The following is a 19,567-nucleotide window of genomic DNA, read 5'->3' as shown; positions in this document are numbered from 1 at the left end:
GCTTCCAATATGCCGTGTCTCCAAAAGGTGCGTACACCAACCACAGCGTTGGCCTACCCTTGCGCACACTCTCACGCTAAGTTTATATTTATAAATCCCAACTTTTGCGTATGCAACTTTCAAGCCCTGTTTTAGCATCTTTAGCATCTTTTAGGATAGCATCTTTATTCTGGCCTGGTATGTTGGTTAATTTCAGTTGCTTTTCTGTGACATTATGCACTGACATGACTTCTCTGTGTAGGTTCCTACATATGCGGAGTCTGTGGGAAGAAGTACAAGTACTACAACTGCTTTCAGACACATGTCAGGGCACACAGAGGTAAAAGACTACATCATTGTTGTTGTTTAAACATGCCCTAAGAAGGCTGCTTTTTCCCACCATATTGTAGAATCTGAAGGCATGGTTGCGGATCTACAACCAGCGCCTAACAGTGAGTATACTTTTACAAAGTTATTTTTTAGGCCGAATAAAAAGCTAATGACGGACCGTCCACCACAGAAGACCTTAGCATAAGGCTACCGTGTTGTGTCGGAGGCCATTTTTTTCCACATGCACCTTAAAATCCCTCCAAGGATTCATACTGGACGTTTGATTAGGACTAAAAATACTCCTACCTCGAACTTCTGGAGTTATTTTTAAATCTTCCTACATGCGCAAGAGTAGGGTAATGTTAAAAAGCACAGCCGGCTTTATGCTGACAGATACAATCTGTTGTTGTATGTATAAAAATACAAACATCTGGAACCAAAAGGTCTGTTTGAATAAGTAGGGCACAGAAGATGCCTGGCAAAATATGATAGATTAGATTCTTAAGAAGGCTTGTATACTTGTCTACTTGATGATTGCGCTCATTAAAATCACATTTTTCAAAATATAACATTCTTATCAGGAAAGTGCAGCGCTTTTAAAGCCACCCAAATAAAATGGAACCGGTTTGGATGTTTTGTTTGAATAGTGTCAGGATTTTCCCACACTTGCTTGCTGAAATAGCCCACAGGCATTCATCAAAACCAATGAGAAGTATCTAAAATCCAGATGGTCAGTTCTATGCCAACACGATCACCAGTGGTCTATCTTTAACCTTGTTTTATGGTGATTGTGGAAAATAAAAACAGAACGAAATCAAGGGCTGAATGGCTGTATTCTAGGATTTTAATAGATATAGTTTTTATCCAGATTTATGGGAAGAAAATACTGTAGGATGCAACATACTATAAGCACAATAAATGATATCCTGACTCAATAAGGTTTGCTGGGGAGACACGCTACAGAACATGCTAAATGAGATTTTCCTCATTTGATTGAAATGGCTGCCAGATGTGTAGTCTGGATGCTATGACGGTACAGTTAATGATCCTGCATACATGTACAGTAATCCCTGGTTTATCATGGTAATTGCTTCCGGACACAACAGCATTAAGTACATTTTCGCGAAGTAGGATTCAATATTAAAAGACTGAATATTTTTATAGATGAACAGGGCTCGACAATAACGATGTATCGATGGCCCGGGGAAGTTAAAACAAAATTCGGGCAAGTACATCCAATCAGTGATATTCCCGTCGGGCAAGTGCACTTTGGCATGCCATACTGCGAAGAGTTTTTTTTAAAAGCGGTTCTTGTTGGGTGTTGGTAAAACACACACTGCGTAATTCCGGTGGTAATTTGCAAACCAAAACCTTGCAAATCTTGAAATGGACCAATCAGAATCATTTATTTAGACCGCGGTCCGCAGTCTGTGTTTTTTTTACCCACACCCGTTCTTGTTTGCGATCAACCAATCAGCGATCGTTTGACTACGAAAACATCTATCATGGCGTCCCTGCCAACATCGTCTAATTCTTCAACAACTTCTAAGGGAAAACACCAAAAACTGATGAAACAGTGCCTCTTAAACGAGTATTTTTATTAGCGGCAGCAAATCAAATGATGGCACAGGTGAGTGAATCACATTGCTGTGACAATTTGAAGTGGTCGCAATGAAACACCACCGATTAGATCCAATACCAAGTGCTGATTTTGCATAAGCTACAAAATCTAGCGGTTCCATTTCTCTGTATTTTTCTTTTTTCATGTGATGCCACAAAAAATAGGTGATATCATTATGGCAGTCTTCATTTTACATGGGGCAAGTTCGGGCAAGTAGTTCTCATCTTAAGGATTCCCCATGGGCAAGTCATTTTTGTTTTTAATGTAGAGCCCTGGATGAAGCATAGAAAATCTGTTTGTGACTTTCTAAGTACGGGTTTAAACCTTATTAGAGCCAGAAAGACAGTCATTTTTACATTACCATTATTTGTTTACATCACATTTGCGCAGGCTACGGCATCACTACAGGCGCGTGACAGCCAGCCGTAGCTCGCATAGCAAGCCACTCCCATGTACTTCAAGTTCAAACGGAATTGGAAAGGATGACAAAAAAGCCAAAAATTTACCACTTCCTCACAGAATGAGAGGAACCTTTTTACACTCTCAAAATCAGCCGTGGCATGTTGGCTCAGCACTGCTGCTTAGCATGTTGGCTACTTTGTATCTGTGCTTGGGCATCTCTGTGTGGCGTTTGCATGTTCTTCTTCTGCGGTTTCCTCCCACATTCCAAAAATATGTATGTTGGGTTTATTGGAAACTGTCCATAGGTGTGAATGTCAGTATGAAAGGTTGTTTGCCCTGTCAATGTACCGTCTCTCGCCCTAAGTCAGCTGGGATAGGCTCCAGCATACCATTGCGTCCCTAATAGACCAGCGGTATAGAAAATGAATGCATGTTTTCTGAAATGTTTTACAGTTTCTCGCCAATATGTAATTGGGAGATGCACTATCCATCCACCAGAAATATGTTAATATATGGAGATTGTTGGTGGAAATGCATGGTTTACAAGCAGCGAAATGACAAACTCTCCACGTTCCATGCTTGATATTTAGTGTTACTGTAAGAATAAGGTGGGCTACAGAAAAGCAAGACATTACTGCTTTGCCGTCAGCCATTTGTCACATGGATTTGCACAATGATGGCTCCTCGGCATCGGACCCGAGTGATTGGAAATAAGATTGAAATTGATTTCTATCTTCCATTGGCTGTTTTTGGCATGCTGTTTATGCAACAGATGGCTCATGGCGAGGATTTCACTGTGCCAAGAGGTGCTTTGAGTGTTCTGTTGTTAACAGCCACCTGGCTGAACTGCCTTCCCTAATGTAGCCAAATTAGCAGCCTTAATTTAATGTTCTTTTAGCCTGCACACCTGACTTGATATTCCTAACAAGCTTGGAAGATAAACAAGGAGATATCCTATTAGTGCAATGATGTTTTCAGTTTTTTTTTTTTTAAACCTTGTTTCTGTCCTCTGTGTCAAATATTCTCTTGTAGTTTTATCTTGCTTTTATTACTGTTTAGATTAAGTTGTTCACAAAATACTGCCTGTCAGGTTAAGGATGTTATTGTCTGTGTGGCCCTCAATCAACAAATGCTAATTTCTTTCTCTATCTGCTCATCTGTTAGGTAGCTTCCGTTACTCCTGTGACATCTGCGGCAAGAAGTATAAATACTACAGCTGCTTTCAGGAACATCGTGACCTGCATGCAGTAGATGGTAAAACCCAGGCTTCTTGCTGCACTTTGCATGGCAAATTTCATTGGGGAGGGCGGGAACTGTACAAAAATAGCATTTAAAAAAAATTATTTCTGAAAAATATATCATCTCTTTGCCCCGCCCACTTCAGATCCATATGAGCAGGTCATGCTGCCTGTCGACGGCCTTAAAGAAGAGGAGCCCATTGAAGCCTACCATAAAATTGGACCAAGTAAGACTATTTAATGTACTTTGTTCATCACATCCCATAACTTGTTATGTGCAACTTGGGCATAATTAAGATAATGGTATCAGTGCCACACTAAAATAATATGACCCATACATACATACACACAGAACCAATCAAAAGACCAGTTGCGAAACAGCTAGAATGTACCTTTTGCACATTTGGATCCTAATTAGGTTCTAAGTAGAGCTACAATACGCAAAAGCAAGAAGGGGGAGTGTGACAAAAAAGTCATTTATTGAACACAACAATTAAACTGAAATAGGCTGTTTATCAGCTGATCAAAAGACCATTGCTCAAAAAACTCTCCAAACTAGAACAAAACAATTTCTCAGTAGGACTCGGTAATGAGTAGCTCCACCGTTCTTGTGAATCACTTCAAAAGTTAGTTTGGGCATGCTTGAGGCGTGTGTTTCCAAGAGGCTAAGTGGTGAAGATGGAGCCGATGGCCATTTTTATTAACTTCCCTTGCCATCCATCCCCAAATGTTCTCCAAGAGATTAAGTCAGGGAGAGATGCAGTATGGTCCAGAAGAGTGATGTTATCCTCCCTGAAGAAGTCCTTCCTGTTGAGGAACCCAGTTGTTACCACACAGACCAGGATCCTCGGTCATGAGGGATGCCCGCTGCAACATCCGCACTTAACCATCCACCGTTTTACGACCCTGCACCACACGAAGCTCCAGTGTTCCACTGAATGAAAAAGCCTGTTTAATGATGGAACCCCCCCAGGTGGATATCCTTGGAAGCCACCTTTCAAAGTCCCATGTTTGATGTTCCCTGCCAAATCTAAACGGGCAATTTTGTGGCGTCGAAGAAGATCAGGTCTTTGATTTTCTGATTTACTCTTCAGTCGGCACCAGTAGGGGCCTTAATTTGGGTCCAGGACCATCCTGTGCCTTCACAGACAGCCAATGGGATCCTCCGGCTCAGCGCAGGTGTAACTTCTTGACTATTACCTTTCGAAAATGTAGAATGACTTAGTGCGTCTGTCTGTCAGCAGCAATGGCTCGCTACCAGAGGCCTTGCTCATGCAGCTCCACCATCTGACCACCTTCTAGAAGAGAACGCTTCTTAGCTTCAGCCACCAGGAGGGCATGACCATGTCAAATGAGAATTTTGAGCAGATTTTGGTGGTTTTAAACGTTTGATCGGGTGAAAAACAACCTATTTCACTTTATTTAGGATTATGTCTTGTAATTACAATTTCCAAATGTTTTTGTCTCACTCCCCCCTCCTGTTTTTGTGTATTGTATCTCTATTTAAAGCCTAATTAAGATCCAAATGTTCTAATCGCATATTCTAAATATGCTATTTTTGACTGGTCTTAAGATTTAGATCCGGCAAAGCTTTTTGTCATTAGTTGTTTGAATCAACATTTCAGCGGTTTCTTTTTTATATCGTGCCTTTTTGCTCCATATTCCCATTTTTGCTTTGTGTTTTAATTTTATTTCCACTATGTGCCAGAGGCTAATTAAAGAATGAGCCTTTGAACACCCCTGGTCCGTTTTGCTCCGTGTATAACCACGTACATAAGCACTTTGAAATATGAACTGATACAGTGAAGAAAATAAGTATTTGAACACCCTGCTATTTTGCTATTTCTCCCACTTAGAAATCATGGAGGGGTCTGAAATTTTCATCGTAGGTGCATGTCCACTGTGAGAGAGATAAACTAAAAAGAAAAATCCAGAAATCACAATGCATGATTTTTTAACAATTTATTTGTGTGATACAGCTGCAAATAAGTATTTGAACACCTGTGTATCATCTAGAATTCTGACCCTGAAAGACCTGTTAGTCTGCCCATTAGAAGTCCACCTGCACTCCATGTATCATCCTGAATCAGATGCACCTGTTTGAGGTCGTTAGCTGCATAAAGACACCTGTCCACCCCATACAATCAGTAAGACTTTAACTTGTAACATGGCAAAGACCAAAGAGCTGTCCAAAGACACCAGAGACAAAATTGTACACCTCCACAAGGCTGGAAAGGGCTACGGAGCAATTACCAAGCAGCTTGGTGAAAAAAGGTCCACTGTTGGAGCTATCATTAGAAAATGGAAGAAGCTAAACATGACGGTCAATCTCAATCGGAGTGGAGCCCCATGCAAGATATCACCTCGTGGGGTCTCAATGATTCTAAGAAAGGTGAGGAATCAGCCCAGAACTACACGACAGGACTTGGTCAATGACCTGAAAAGAGCTGGGACCACTGTTTCCAAGGTTACTGTAGGTAATACACTAAGACGTCATGATGTGAAATCATGCATGGCACGAAAGGTTCCCCTGCTTAAACCAGCACATGTCAAGGCCCGTCTTAAGTTTGCATATGACCATTTGGATGATACAGAGGAGTCATGGGAGAAAGTTTTATGGTCAGATGAGACCAAAATAGAACTTTTTGGTCATAATTCCAATAAGCGTGTTTGGAGGAAGAATGAAGAGTACAATCCGAAGAACACCATCCCTACTGTGAAGCATGGGGGTGGTAGCATCATGCTTTGGGGGTGTTTTTCTGCACATGGGACAGGACGAGTGCACTGCATTAAAGAGAGGATGACTGGGGCCGTGTATTGTGAGATTTTGGGGAACAACCTCCTTCCCTCTGTCAGAGCATTGAAGATGGGTCGTGGCTGGGTCTTCCAACACGACAACGACCCGAAGCACACAGCCAGGAAAACCAAGGAGTGGCTCCGTAAGAAGCATATCAAGGTTCTAGCATGGCCCAGCCAGTCTCCAGACCTGAACCCAATCGAAAATCTTTGGAGGGAGCTCAAACTCCGTGTTTCTCAGCGACAGCCCAGAAACCTGACTGATCTAGAGAAGATCTGTGTGGAGGAGTGGGCCAAGATCCCTCCTGCAGTGTGTGCAAACCTGGTGAAAAACTACAGGAAACGTTTGACCTCTGTAATAGCAAACAAAGGCTACTGTACCAAATATTAACATTCATTTTCTCAGGTGTTCAAATACTTATTAGCAGCTGTATCACACAAATAAATTGTTAAAAAATCATGCATTGTGATTTCTGGATTTTTCTTTTTAGTTTATCTCTCTCACAGTGGACATGCACCTACGATGAAAATTTCAGACCCCTCCATGATTTCTAAGTGGGAGAAATAGCAAAATAGCAGGGTGTTCAAATACTTATTTTCTTCACTGTATGTGGCATTGTCTTTTATTTATTCCAGCTGTGTGTTTTGTTGTCTGCAGAAACGGGTAGCTTTGTTTGCGAGTTCTGTGGGAAGCAGTACAAATACTTCAACCCATACCAGGAACATGTTGCCCTTCACACACCGATGAGTAAGCCCATGTTTTTGCTCTACTGTTATTGCAACAATGTCTAACCTGAACAGTTCATGTCTTTTGAGGACCTTGATTGGCTTTTGAAGTTGATGATCATCTTCTTCTGCAAACATACAGACTGTGTGTGGTGTGTTGTTGAGTGAGCTAACACATTTAGAAGAAAAAAACAAATAGAGCAAAGAAAAAAATCAGTAATGAGTAACTCCCATGAAAAACAGATTACCAGTTCAGTGAGGTCTGGCTTGCGTTGGTCCAAAAACACAATTCTTTACACGTGTAGAAATAATATGTACGCACCTGACTCTTGTGAACCTATGCTCAAATGTAATGGCCATTACAATCTGTGCTGAATTTCTTCCTACTTAGGCTCTTTTGATCTGAAGACGTCACGGGTGCAGGAGTGCGGCAGCTTGGACATGAGTAAGTTTGGCCACAGCCAAACTGAGAGGATAAAAAGTAAGCAAGCATTGTTTATTCTAAGGCATTCAAAAGAACACTATCAGAGCTGCCGCTGCATGCATTTTGTATACACGGCACCCATTTTGACCTTTTGAATACGATTGTATGCGTCGATGTTGCATTTTGCCTGTTCCAGTTTTGAGGCCAGTCTCTACGTGACGTGCACCTCTGACTGCCTGTACGACCTGTAGTATATTATTTCATTCAGAACGTGAACCACTTCTCCGATTTTGGATCCACATTTGGAATATAAATGACCCTCCCTTTCTCTCTGTAATAACCATTATTCCCCCAAACAGCAGGGGTGTCCAAAGTGCAGCCCGTGGGTTTTATTGTCGTGCGGCACATCACAGATGACAGCAAGGTGCATTCACTGACATGCTGAAAATCACAACACCTGTTTTACTAAGTGTGGTCTAGAGAGACGGTTGATGGATATTCATATCTCTCACTGATATAACTGTTACTGTGAAAGTACAATTTGCCGCATTGAAGTATGCTCGATAATCCCAGAAAATAAATCTCCACTCGGAACACGTGAATTCAACTTGTGTTACTTGGTGTCTTTGAACGCAACACTTTACGGCTCACGATAATGCGGATAAAGTGTGATTGAAATGTTCTGTTACTGTTAAAGAAACTACTATGTTTCATTCATTTGAAAACTAATTTGATTAAAATGTTTACTCATTTCACAGCTGTATTTTAAATACATATAACTTTTTACAAAATAAAAAAAGGGCACCCCTATGATTTTTCAATGTGGGGGTGGTGAGTACTCGACAATGTATTTAAGCATGACAGGGCTGCATTGTGGACACATTGTGAAGTAGGTATTTATCATTAGTGTAATTACATGCTTGTGTAATTGTCTAGGGGCCTGTCAGGGTGACACATGACGTTATTAGCAATAAGATGGATTGCAATGAGCAAATGAAGGAGCCCAGTGAAAAGTGAATTGTCCGGTGATGTGCAGGCTGGGTAGCTTTGCCTCAAAATGCGAACACTCGGAAGGCGCCATTTGACCATAGTTTTCTCTGAAGTTGCACAAATCTTATACATTTCAGCTGAAAGGTGAGACCTTTGCACTTGCATGACTTTGAAGTATGTTAAAATGTTACTTAAAAAAAGAAAAAGTGTGAAGTTAATTAGGGTTTTATGTTAGTGACAAGTTGACTCTGGAACAGATTATTTCTTTTTCCATTGTAACCTATATTTCATTGTTTTTACTGTGTTAAATCACAAACTAAAAGTACAAACGGAAACTCAATACCAACAAACCATCAAACGGCAACTGTCATACAAAGTCATTGACGTTGTTTTATGATACATGACAAGCCCCAGCCTTCCAAAACTCTTTTCTAGATGAGCACTTTGCCATAAAGATCTATTTAAAGCGTGCGCACGTCTTTTAAAAAAGTGGGTCAAAAAGACGGGGAGTGAAGAGCAGCAATTTAAACTCATGTGTGATGAGCTTAAATGTGATCATTTGATGAGACGATGATTGATTTGCCGCGTCTATTGATTGAAATGATGTTAAAAAAATGACTATTGCACATTTTACCCCATCTTCACAGTCATGGTGGCTTATAAAGTGAAACACCCTTTGAATTATCCCCAATATACCTCATTGCAATTTGATTCTCTTGTTGTTTTTTTTGCTATTTACGCAGACAGTCACTTCAGACGGAAAGTGGAGAATGCATTACAGTCGAGTCTGGTGGACACAAACAGCTCACAGAATTCAAGCGGTGAGTTTTTAGGCCCCAAATTTCCATTTTGTGTTTGCCAAAATGTCTATTGAATAGTTTTTTTTCTTGCCTCCCATGCATCCTGTTGTTTGTACGTACAGCTTTGTTCATACCTCAAAAGGCGCAGATGGGTGTGGTTCTATTGCTTTATTATCTGTATGCTATTATTTCTATTTGTTTACATTAATGGTGGCCAGTCGTATCAGACACATTTTTAATCAAATGAAATTAAGCAAAATACAAATACAACTACTTATGTAGTCGTACTTTGCATCTTTGCACTGAAACTCCCATTCTCCTGTTTGCAGGAACTCCGAGCCCTCTGGTGGCCACTTCCTTCCCTACACCTCAGAGTAAGTCCCCCCCCCCACCCCCGACCCCACCTTTTTGGCTATAAACAAATTACAGTATGCGCATGCAGCAGCTCTCTCCATTTCATGTCACCTTTATTTCTCTGCGAGCCATTGTGATTCTCCTCATGCTGCATTTGCTTTCATCACCATTGGGAGGATTTCTATTTAAGGGGGTGAACATTAGCTTTATAGTACATTTGGAGAACGCTTAGATCAGGGCTTTTCTAAGCGTGAGCCTCAGAGAACATAAAACAGGGGCCCCCCTTTACTCCCCACCCCCTGATCTAAACACTCTAAATCAGGAGGTCTCAACTGGTTTCCCCTTGGGACCTATATTTCCCATTAGTCGTTAAGTCAACACTTATTTTAATTGCTCTTACCCTTTGAAAACATAAACATTTAGGATTTTTTATGTTAATAAAGTACATTTCAGAAGGAATAAAAGAAAAGGGCAAGGTTATTTTGCTATATCAGAGGTATCCAACGTTTTCCCAGCGTGGGCTGCATACAGAAAAACTGAAGGATCCGGGGGGCCAAGGTTGTGCATGACAGATGCTAAAGCAGTCCAATGTAGGTCAGTATATGCTAAGCTATCGGAACAAAACGTCACATCTTAACTTTGTTGTCAAGGTGGCAAAACACATTAGTGTAATATTGAATAATTATCAATTATTGATATTTTTTTGACTGTGCCAAGGCTTAGTTAATGTAATAAGTTCTTCCTTGTGTGTACAAAAAGAACTTTATTTTAATGAATGAAAATCATTTTCAAATAAAATATTAGAATAATGTCTTTTGGAATATGAATTGTAGACTTGAAAATACTTTATTATACTTTTCTCCACCATTCATTCCTAAAATATGGGCTACCTCATTTTACAACCCTCACAATATACAATAATTCTAATACATTATAATAAAAAATACTATTATTATTGCCAGGCATTTTTAGTTACTGTGTTAGCAGTGGCACAAAAAAGTCCAAATTCGATGCTACTTTTTGTATTACATCCTCACCTTATTTTCTACTTCACTGTATACTAAATGCTTTTTAGGAAAGACGTTGTTCAACATGTAGCTGAAGTTACTCTAGGAGATTTGTCTTTAATTTTTCTCAAGCTGCTGCACCTTCCCTGAAGCCCTCTGGTGCTCTTCTGAAAATTTCTCACATGTGTTTTTATTTTGTGGCTACTTCCCTGTTACTATAGCAATAGGATAAACCAGAGTTAAGAGAGAGTAGGATAGGGATGGAGGTCGCATAGTTAATATGGCCCCGGCATGAATTAAGTAAACGTTTATACTCTGCAAAGTACTTAAAATCTTGCCAGCTGCATCTCCAATTCAGATGCTTTCGTCTGCCAATAAGTAATGGCAAAAGCAATCAGTGAGACCTTGGTAATATTGATATTCTTTGGCCAAATACGACACAGAGCCACAATGGAGGCAGCTGGACTGAGATGCATTAGCGCTAGCGTTTTTGTCACCGCTCTTCTGGGCCTTGTGATTTTTTAGAACCCTACACTTGTGGTGCCTGTGGCATCCAGTTCCAGTTCTACAACAACCTGCTGGAGCACATGCAGTCCCACGCTGGTGAGTCCACAACCACAAATGCATGTTGAGCTCGACAGCGAAAAAACAAATAATCGATTTGGAAGTCTGTATGGTTAAGCATGTTGGAGGCGTGGAGTTGATTTGAATTGAGTTGTGTGGGGGTTGTTGCAGATCTGCTTCTGGGGGCAGCTGGTTTGGGTTCTACAAAGGGTAGCTGTGCAATTATTGAATTGTAATATACCATGTTAACGTTTTTACTTGAGCTGAATCATTGTATGTGCAGCTTTGATTGGCCAGTTTTTCAACACCCAGGCTTCATGATTACCACCAACGCCTGCTGTTTTTAGATATTGATAAAAGAATTGCTTTTGAAATGCAATTTTAACTTTTATTTTCCTTCCTGAGTTCCGTTTTTTCCATGTATATCCTTAGCCTTTTATTTCTACCATCACACTCACCCTTTCTCCTTTTTTTATGATTTATTGTTTATTTGACTAATAAGATATTGTCACAGCTGATCTTTTTCCCCTACTGTGTTCACTCCAGCCGACAACGAGAACCACACCAAAGGTGACTCTCCAAAAATCTCCTCAGCCTCGGGTCCACAGGAGCAGCTGTGGAGAGCGTCCCCGGCCCAGGCCGCCCACCCCTCAGTCAAACTGCAGATCCAACCTCAAAGTGTCGCCCAGAGAAACCACAGTATCAGCCGTACGTTCTTGAAAGCATTTTACACACTGGCATGCAGTGGTCACTTAGAATTAGGGGTGTGTATTGGCAAGAATCTGGCGATACGATATGGCTCACAATACGATATATCACGATACTGTTAGCAAGGCGATATTTTTTTTGTTTTTCTTGGAGTTTAAGATTATTTCCTGGAAAAACTGAATTACACCAGCAATATGCACTTACTAAACACATTTTTATTTGATTAGAACCGTATGTTGTGCTGTATCACAAACTTTCCTCTGTAAAAACTTGTAGCATTTGGATAAATAAAGCTTTAACATCCAGCTTTAAATTTACAAAAAAAACATAAAAAACAAATAAATTAAATTGTATCAAGATCCTGCTCAAATGTTCACATTCTATTAGGTGTGAAAAAATGCAGAGTATACAGTCCCTGACTTATCCACCATCAGAACAGTATTTTTGTGGAACAAAGTAACTAACATCAGTAAAAAGTCCTTTTAGGATGCTTGAAATAACCATTATTTAACAAAATAGTGATATCAATTTGAAAAACAAAATACCTGCAATATGACAATATGTAGTATACAAAAGGACCTTTGCATTGCTTGTTAGCGGCAGGTCCTCATGGTGTCTCGCTAAGTGGACTCGCAGATTTGTTGTGTTTCCTGAATACTTTATTCGGACACGACACATTTTACAAACGGCATAAGTTTTGTAAATTTCTGCACAACCTACTTTGTGTAGAAATCCATAATGTGTCCACACTTCAGCCTTGTACGCCGCAGGGGCCGCTGTTATGTGCTGGCATTCTGCCATGTGGAACTGTGTTTATGTGTGAGGATGTCTCACTCGTGAATCTCGTTTAACGTCCTTGCCTAATTGACAACGTAAGTGCTGCCACCTAACGATCGGAGGTTTAAATTAAAATCAGAAATGAACCTTTGCCGTGTCTGCACTTGAATAAATACCATATACAGTCTATGATAAATGCCTGAAAATATCGATATCATACTTTTTAATATCAATACAGTATCGTGGAACGAAGTATCGCAATATATCGCCGAAACAATATTTTCTTACACTCCTACTTGAATACCAACTAAAGGGGTTAGCCTGGTATATGTAGTGGGTTGTTTTAAATTTGTGTCAGTACGATCTATGCTTTCTTTGTTCTATTTTCTTTTTTGATGTTTTTACCTTTCTAAATGTTATTTCTTTCTTGCGTCCAGAGAACAATGGCCTACCTGAGAAGGAGCGACTACAGGTGGCCGAGCGTCTCTTACGGGTAATGTGCTCCGATCTCAGCATGCTCAACGTGCTGAACAGCAAGGACTTCCTCAAGCTGGCGCAAACGCTGGTGGACACGGGAGCCCGTCACGGAGCCTACTCCACCCGCGATGCCCTCGGCAACATGAGTGCCTTGGCGCTGCGCCAGCTGCCTCGCATGTACAACCAAGTCAAAGTCAAGGTCACGTGCGCCCTCGGCTCCAATGCCTCGCTGGGCATCGCCGTCACGTGCCACTCTCAGACGTCGGGCCCGGATGCCTGCTATGTTCTCACAGCCTACCAGGTGGAGGGCTCCAGACTGAAACGCTACGTTCTTGGCGTGAGGGAGGCGGAGCTGAGGGAGGGCCCGGAGCAGATCCACCACTGGGTCCAGAATGTCCTGTCTGAGTTTGTCATGTCAGACATTCGCACTGTGTATGTGGCAGAGCCCCGGGTATGGGCTGCTGGATTTGGGGCTTCCCCGCTTGGGGGCGGCGGACGTGGGCGAATCTGCTTGCGCTGCGCAGGGTGCTCGCTCGGTGCCGTGGTCCAGGCTGTGCTAGGGAAGCGTAGCCTCCAGGCTCGAGGGCTGCACGAGCTGGCCGAGCTGCTCTCCACGTGCAGAGACATCTCCTCCTCCACGACGCTGGCTCTCAGGGAGGAGCAGTACACCAACACCTCCTCAAGTTCCACAGAGGACGGCGCGCAGGGCAGCCCCTCCCAGTGCCCCACCCCTCCCTGCTGGGATCGTACTGCTGAAGCTCTCCTGCAGGTCCACTCTCACTTTGAGCAGATCTGCGAGACTTACGGGCGCAGCAAGTCTACGGCTCCTCTTCTCCAGGGCCTCAACAAGCACTTGTTAGGAACGCTGACTTGTCTGCTGGCCCCGCTGCGACTGGCGGCACTGGAGCTGAGCAGCCAGAGGAGGCCGACCTTGCAGCAGGTGCTTCCTGTCTACCTTCGCCTGGAGAAGTTTTTCACATCCAAAGCAGGAGAGGCTGGGACCGGCATGGCTAGCAAACTCTGTCACTACTTCCTAGAGGCACTGAAGGAGAACTTCAAGGTAGTGTGTATCTCATTTTTTATGACTGTAAATGTTGTTTGTAGCGTTTGTAACATCATGCTCGTTGAGAACGACTCAATAGCGCCTCTGCAGGTTGCAGCCAAATAGTCGACTCCACTTGGCTTCAATTGCTTAAATAAATCAACGACACACTATGAAAACGAATCTTAAGATTAAGAAAGTGATTAATCACTTAACACGTCCATCCCTTGTTATGTACACATGATGACCATGTCCTATCTCCAGGTGGAGCGAGCCCACCAGGTGGCAATGGTCTTGGACCCTCAGCTAAAGCTCCGCTCAGTCCCGGCTTACCAACACGAGGACATCATCTCCCGAGCGTGTGAACTTGCGGCTGAAACCAAGGACACGGGTTTATCTGGCGCCAGTGGGTCGTGCACAGAGGAACGGGACAATGACGGCCCGCCAATGCCTAAAATAACCCGCGTGGAGGGCGCCGGCAACAACGGCAGCACCTCCGTGGGGACAGTGTCCACCAACGACGAGAGTCAAAGCCAAGTCCGACAGGAGATCTTCCAGTACCTGGCAGAGCCTCTTCTCCAGGGCACCACCGATCTCTTCCAGTACTGGAGTTCCACAGTGGGTGACAAGTTCCCCAGGCTGGCTCGCCTGGCGCTGTGGCTCCTGGCTGTGCCCGCCGTGGGCATACGCAGCGAATGCGTAACGGTGTGCGAGCAGAGCCTGGCGATGAAGAGAAGGCAGCAGGTAACCGCAGAAGAGATGAACAAACTCATTTTCCTTCGCTCTAATATGGGCTAACCAACCAAACCTTCACCACCTCCCCCTTCACCCAGGGACTTTTATTTATATAGGCTTAGACCGACTGTAAACTTATATATGTGTATGACAGATGAAAAAGATGTTTTTAGGTTGCAAGCACCTGTAACAACAAGGCTTATCTCATTCTGCATTTCACACGGAGATGTTCAGTATATTAGGCTCACATCGACGACTGTCTCGCCTCAAGACTAAACCGCTTTAAAGGCTACATGCTGTTACGGGATGGCCGACAAGGGCAGTAAACCTCAAGATTGGCGGAGCAAATACAGTAGCTTATACAGTAGACGACAAAAGGGTCTGAATTTTCACTGCCTTTTGCGCATCTTCATTTTCAGATTTGTGGTTAATGGCAGCGAAATGTGTTTTTATTTCTCGACGACTGCTAAAGCACTTGTTGTTTTTCCTTCAAAAGGGTTCAAACACTCATTACAATCTTAGACTGGATTTACACTGTGGACACAATTCCGATACTACAGTTTTAACCTTGGTTCTATTCCATAAGCTCAGATGAGACCGAATACATTTTTTGCACTTTTACCTTCTTTGAAGACTAGTTGGTGAACCTGGTGATGTTTGGCGGGAGGACGGGTAGGGCGGAAGAGCCATGCGGACGCCGTTTCACTCTTGTCTGTTATAAATGTAACTTTAAAGCAGTGTTTTTCAACCTTTTTTTGAGCCACGGTACGTTTTTTTTACATTGGAAAAATTTAGCGGCACACCATTAGCCACCTCACGTGCATCACTAACTCTATTGGAGGAACGAAGCAATCAGCTACGTGTTGCCACACGGACGAATATTTAATTGCTCTGCCAGTCTTTACACCACGGACACTCGACAATTACATAATATTTGCAGAAAATGATAAATAAATGTTAACGAAAAAACGATATTGGATAATTCCTAACGGCACACCAGTGTGCCGCGGCACAGTGGTTGAAAATAACTGCTTTAAAGAGTGGACGGTTGAAGCTTTATACTTCGATCCTATACTAAGGAAATTTAAAACTTCATCATCCTTACACACACCAACTCCCTTTTCTGCTTCCTCGTCCCGTTCTTTTCTTCGTTAACGCTGCTACATGTGCTAGCCACACGCTTGGCTCGCACAGAAAGGACACAACTGTAGTTTAGTTTTTGCAAGTACTTGCATAACATCGAGTGTACTTCATATATTTAAACCACAAAGCAGTATTTGCTGGTTCATCATGGAACAACATACCTGCTGTCAATTTGGACCTTACTTCATTTGTCAGTGTATAATTTACCGACAAACAGCACTAACGTTAATATGGTAGATCTTTAGGTCGACCCCCTCCTCTCCGGTTACTCGTAGGACTACATTTTAGTAGTCGCTAACATCAAACGGACGCCACGTGGTGATTTCCTTAGGCAATAAGCGATATCGTGGCACACAGGGTACGCAACCGAATCCAGTCAATCTACTGTTTACCGTCACGCTTGCGCCTGCCGGTAATCGTTCACCGTTTTTTTGCCCACCTCAATCCAATCCCCTCGCCCCAACTGTGACTTCCACCAGCAAAATGCAGCTTGGCATTTGCAACAAACAAAAACGGCTTGTTTTCTCTGGTGTTTTAATATACAGTTTGTGTTTTGCAGGCTAATACCTCCTGAATGATACATTTGGTTCCGATGGCCTTATGTCATTTATCTTGTCGCGTGAAACCCAACAAACCAACGTGGAAAAACATGCCTTCATTTTTGATCATGCATTGCCTTTTTTTTTGTCAACAACCTCAATTCTTTGTTGCTCTGCTGTTTTCAAAGCAAGGTATCACCTCTTCAACAACGCCCTCTGGTGGTCAAAGGCAGACCTGCAACACGGACAAATCTTTTGACCTGATAAGTGCTTCTTTTCTCCCTCATGGATGACGTGGTGTTTATCAATTCGATACTAACCTGCAATTGTCTTTTGTTTTAACATTGGAGCAGGCCAGGGGTGATGCTCAAAAATATTTGGACAGTAAAAAAAAAATACCTGTATTTTATTGACTTTACACCACGCATCCTTACATCCATTCTTTGTAATATTCATGAATGTTTTATTTAGATATTTTTTAAACATGTAGGTTACTAAAAAAATACACTGATTTCTACCATGCAATATTTGAATATATATCTATTTTTTAATGGTGTCATATTCCTTGTGAGTAACTTGATTTTGTAATTAGGGTTGGGGGCATTTGACTAAATGTCCTCATCAGCTCCGGGAATTAAGTAATGATTTTATGTTCAGAAATTTGAATGGATGCAGTTTTATTTTTATTTGGCTGGGATAGGCTCCAGCATGCCCGCGACCCTCGTGAGAATAAGCCGTACAGAAAATGGATGGATGGATGGAAGGACATTACGAACACGAGACCGAACCAACAGCGCCCCTGCTGGTGGCAGCCAAATGGTGCACTCCACTCAGTTCACTCAATTCCACCAGTTGATCCATGATTATTTGTATTGATATTCATTCTGCTCCTTTTTCCATTGCAGTCTGCCAGTTGAAATATTTTGTAGATATCGGGTAAAAATGTGCTGCTGATATTGAAACGTTTGGTTTGATAGGAAAGAAATCAAACCGACGGGTTAGAAGTGTGTTTTTTCGCTTCGAAGGAATAGATGAAGGGATTTTTTTTTAAAATGTGTTTTAAATAGGATTTGCTCTCGGACGACAGGCCATTGTTGACGTCACAGCGTCACCCTAGAACGAGCATTCCTCGCGTTGCTTCGATGACGATTCTATCTTAAGCTAATTATGCATGCTTTTATTAATAAGAGTACTGATTCTATTATCAAGTTGAAAGCCAGTGTTCTTTTATTTTTCTTTTCATGTCAGACGACTGAATTCGAACCTCTGGTCGGGGTGGGCGAGGTACTGCTGTGGGAGGGGGTTGGGGTGTGGTGTACAATACAGTACAGTACAGTACATGGAAGAGAACTGCTGTTTTGTGCCACAGGGGGGCGCCATCATTTCAGAGACACAGTAGGGAGCACCTGCGATAACATTATACCTCTTTTTTCTACAGTAGCATTTCAAAAAAAAAAAAAATTTTTTTTGATATGATAGAAGAAAAAGTCAACTTAGATACTGTTATTAGCCGATGGAACTTTATTCTGTGTCGGGTCAGGATTTTAACTTATTCAGACTTCAATTGTAAAAATAATATGGTATGCTAACATGGAGATGTGCTCATCCTTGCATTATCCAATCAGGTTAAGAACGTGTGTTGCTTTCATTCTAATTTGCAAGCATCGCTTCCTTTTCTACTGTTCAATGCCACATCTTTGATCCATGTCTTTATTATTATTATTTTTTAATCGCACTTTTTGCCACTCCTGTGTAGATTCCAATCTGAGTTGTCTTATTAGTAGGCCTAATTTATACTTTTGTAGCAACACTATTTTTATATAATGGCAAAGAAAAGGGTTTCTGTGTCTTCTTTTTGTTTTTCATTTTAATGGCAGCGCTGTTCAAAGGTTTCTGGACTACATTACCCACTTGTAGTATTTGATGTGTGAATAAACTCCTAATCTGTGTCACAAGTGTTGTGTATGGATCTGGGAACTACTAGTTTTCAGATAGCAATTGTTTGCCAGTTTGGAGGAACACTACACATTTGGCATACTACCTTTTTGGCAATTTCTAATATATATATAAATATATGATTGTTGTAATGATTCCCATTTCAGTTGAAAAACTTTGTGTGTGTATTTAAATATACAGAGAATCATGCTGCTGTACTCCCCTGCATTGTCACCCTTTTCCAGTTGCGGGTGTTTTACCAAGTTAACCAAAGTGGAGTTCCAGAATCCAGAAGTACCCCCAACCCTCATCCCAGCGCCTCATCATGATCATTCCAAAAGGTAAAACATGATTTTTAATTGTATTATATTTGATGGATTTTTAACTGATATGCATATTTTTTATAACATTTTGGGGGTATTATTTTTCAATTGAAGGTATGAAGTGTGAAGATGTTTTTCCTGTTAAATTCATTCATTCATTCATTTTCTACCGCTTTTTTCTCACAAGGTTCGCGGTGGGTGCTGGAGCCTATCCCAGCTGTCTTCGGGCGAGAGGCGAGGTACACCCTGGACTGGTGGCCAGCCAATCACAGGGCACATATAGACAAACAACCATTCACACTCACATTCATACCTATGGACAATTTGGAGTCACCAATTAACCTAGCATGTTTTTGGAATGTGGGAGGAAATCGGAGTACCCGGAGAAAACCCACGCATGCACGGGGAGAACATGCAAACTCCACACAGAGATGGCCGAGGGTGGAATTGAACTCCTAGTCTCCTAGCTGTGAGGTCTTCGCGCTAACCACTCGACCGCTGTGCCGCCTCCTGTTAAAAATCCTAAGTGTGAGTGCTAAAACCTGGAATTGGCTCCCTATGTGTACTCTACACGACCACCAGATGGCAGTGTCTCCTTATCCTAGGATGGTACAGATTTACAGATCAAATACATAAAGATAGATTTCTTATGCATGG

The 19,567-nt window shown here is 42.0% G+C and overlaps 1 protein-coding gene across 9 annotated transcripts in view; it reads left to right on the top strand.

The window, feature by feature from the left end:
• Positions 1-18,930, top strand: part of znf618 (zinc finger protein 618) — a 33,595-nt gene extending 14,665 nt beyond the window's left edge. For 4 of the 9 annotated variants that reach the window (XM_078793961.1, XM_078793957.1, XM_078793958.1 and 1 more), the window contains 13 exons: positions 242-319; positions 390-431; positions 3,497-3,586; positions 3,717-3,797; positions 7,025-7,114; positions 7,484-7,573; positions 9,250-9,327; positions 9,636-9,680; positions 11,193-11,270; positions 11,778-11,939; positions 13,154-14,253; positions 14,500-14,979; positions 18,833-18,930. In XM_078793961.1, the coding sequence (XP_078650087.1) occupies positions 242-319; positions 390-431; positions 3,497-3,586; positions 3,717-3,797; positions 7,025-7,114; positions 7,484-7,573; positions 9,250-9,327; positions 9,636-9,680; positions 11,193-11,270; positions 11,778-11,939; positions 13,154-14,253; positions 14,500-14,979; positions 18,833-18,916 (2,498 nt within the window). In that variant the 3' untranslated portion in view covers positions 18,917-18,930. Of the gene's footprint in view, positions 1-241; positions 320-389; positions 432-3,496; positions 3,587-3,716; positions 3,798-7,024; positions 7,115-7,483; positions 7,574-9,249; positions 9,328-9,635; positions 9,681-11,192; positions 11,271-11,777; positions 11,940-13,153; positions 14,254-14,499; positions 18,602-18,832 lie in introns of those variants that run through there. The other 5 variants (XM_078793964.1, XM_078793960.1, XM_078793959.1 and 2 more) reach the window with 3 other exon arrangements.
• Positions 18,931-19,567: the final 637 nt, after the last annotated feature.

The sequence above is a fragment of the Doryrhamphus excisus genome, linkage group LG10 (genome assembly GCF_037039965.1).
Source record: "Doryrhamphus excisus strain RoL-2023G ecotype Guam linkage group LG10, RoL_Dexc_Guam_v1.1, whole genome shotgun sequence".
NCBI lineage: Eukaryota > Metazoa > Chordata > Actinopteri > Syngnathiformes > Syngnathidae > Doryrhamphus > Doryrhamphus excisus.
The sequence above is the reverse complement of the archived record's forward strand: the minus strand, read 5'-3'. Positions and strand labels throughout refer to the sequence as shown.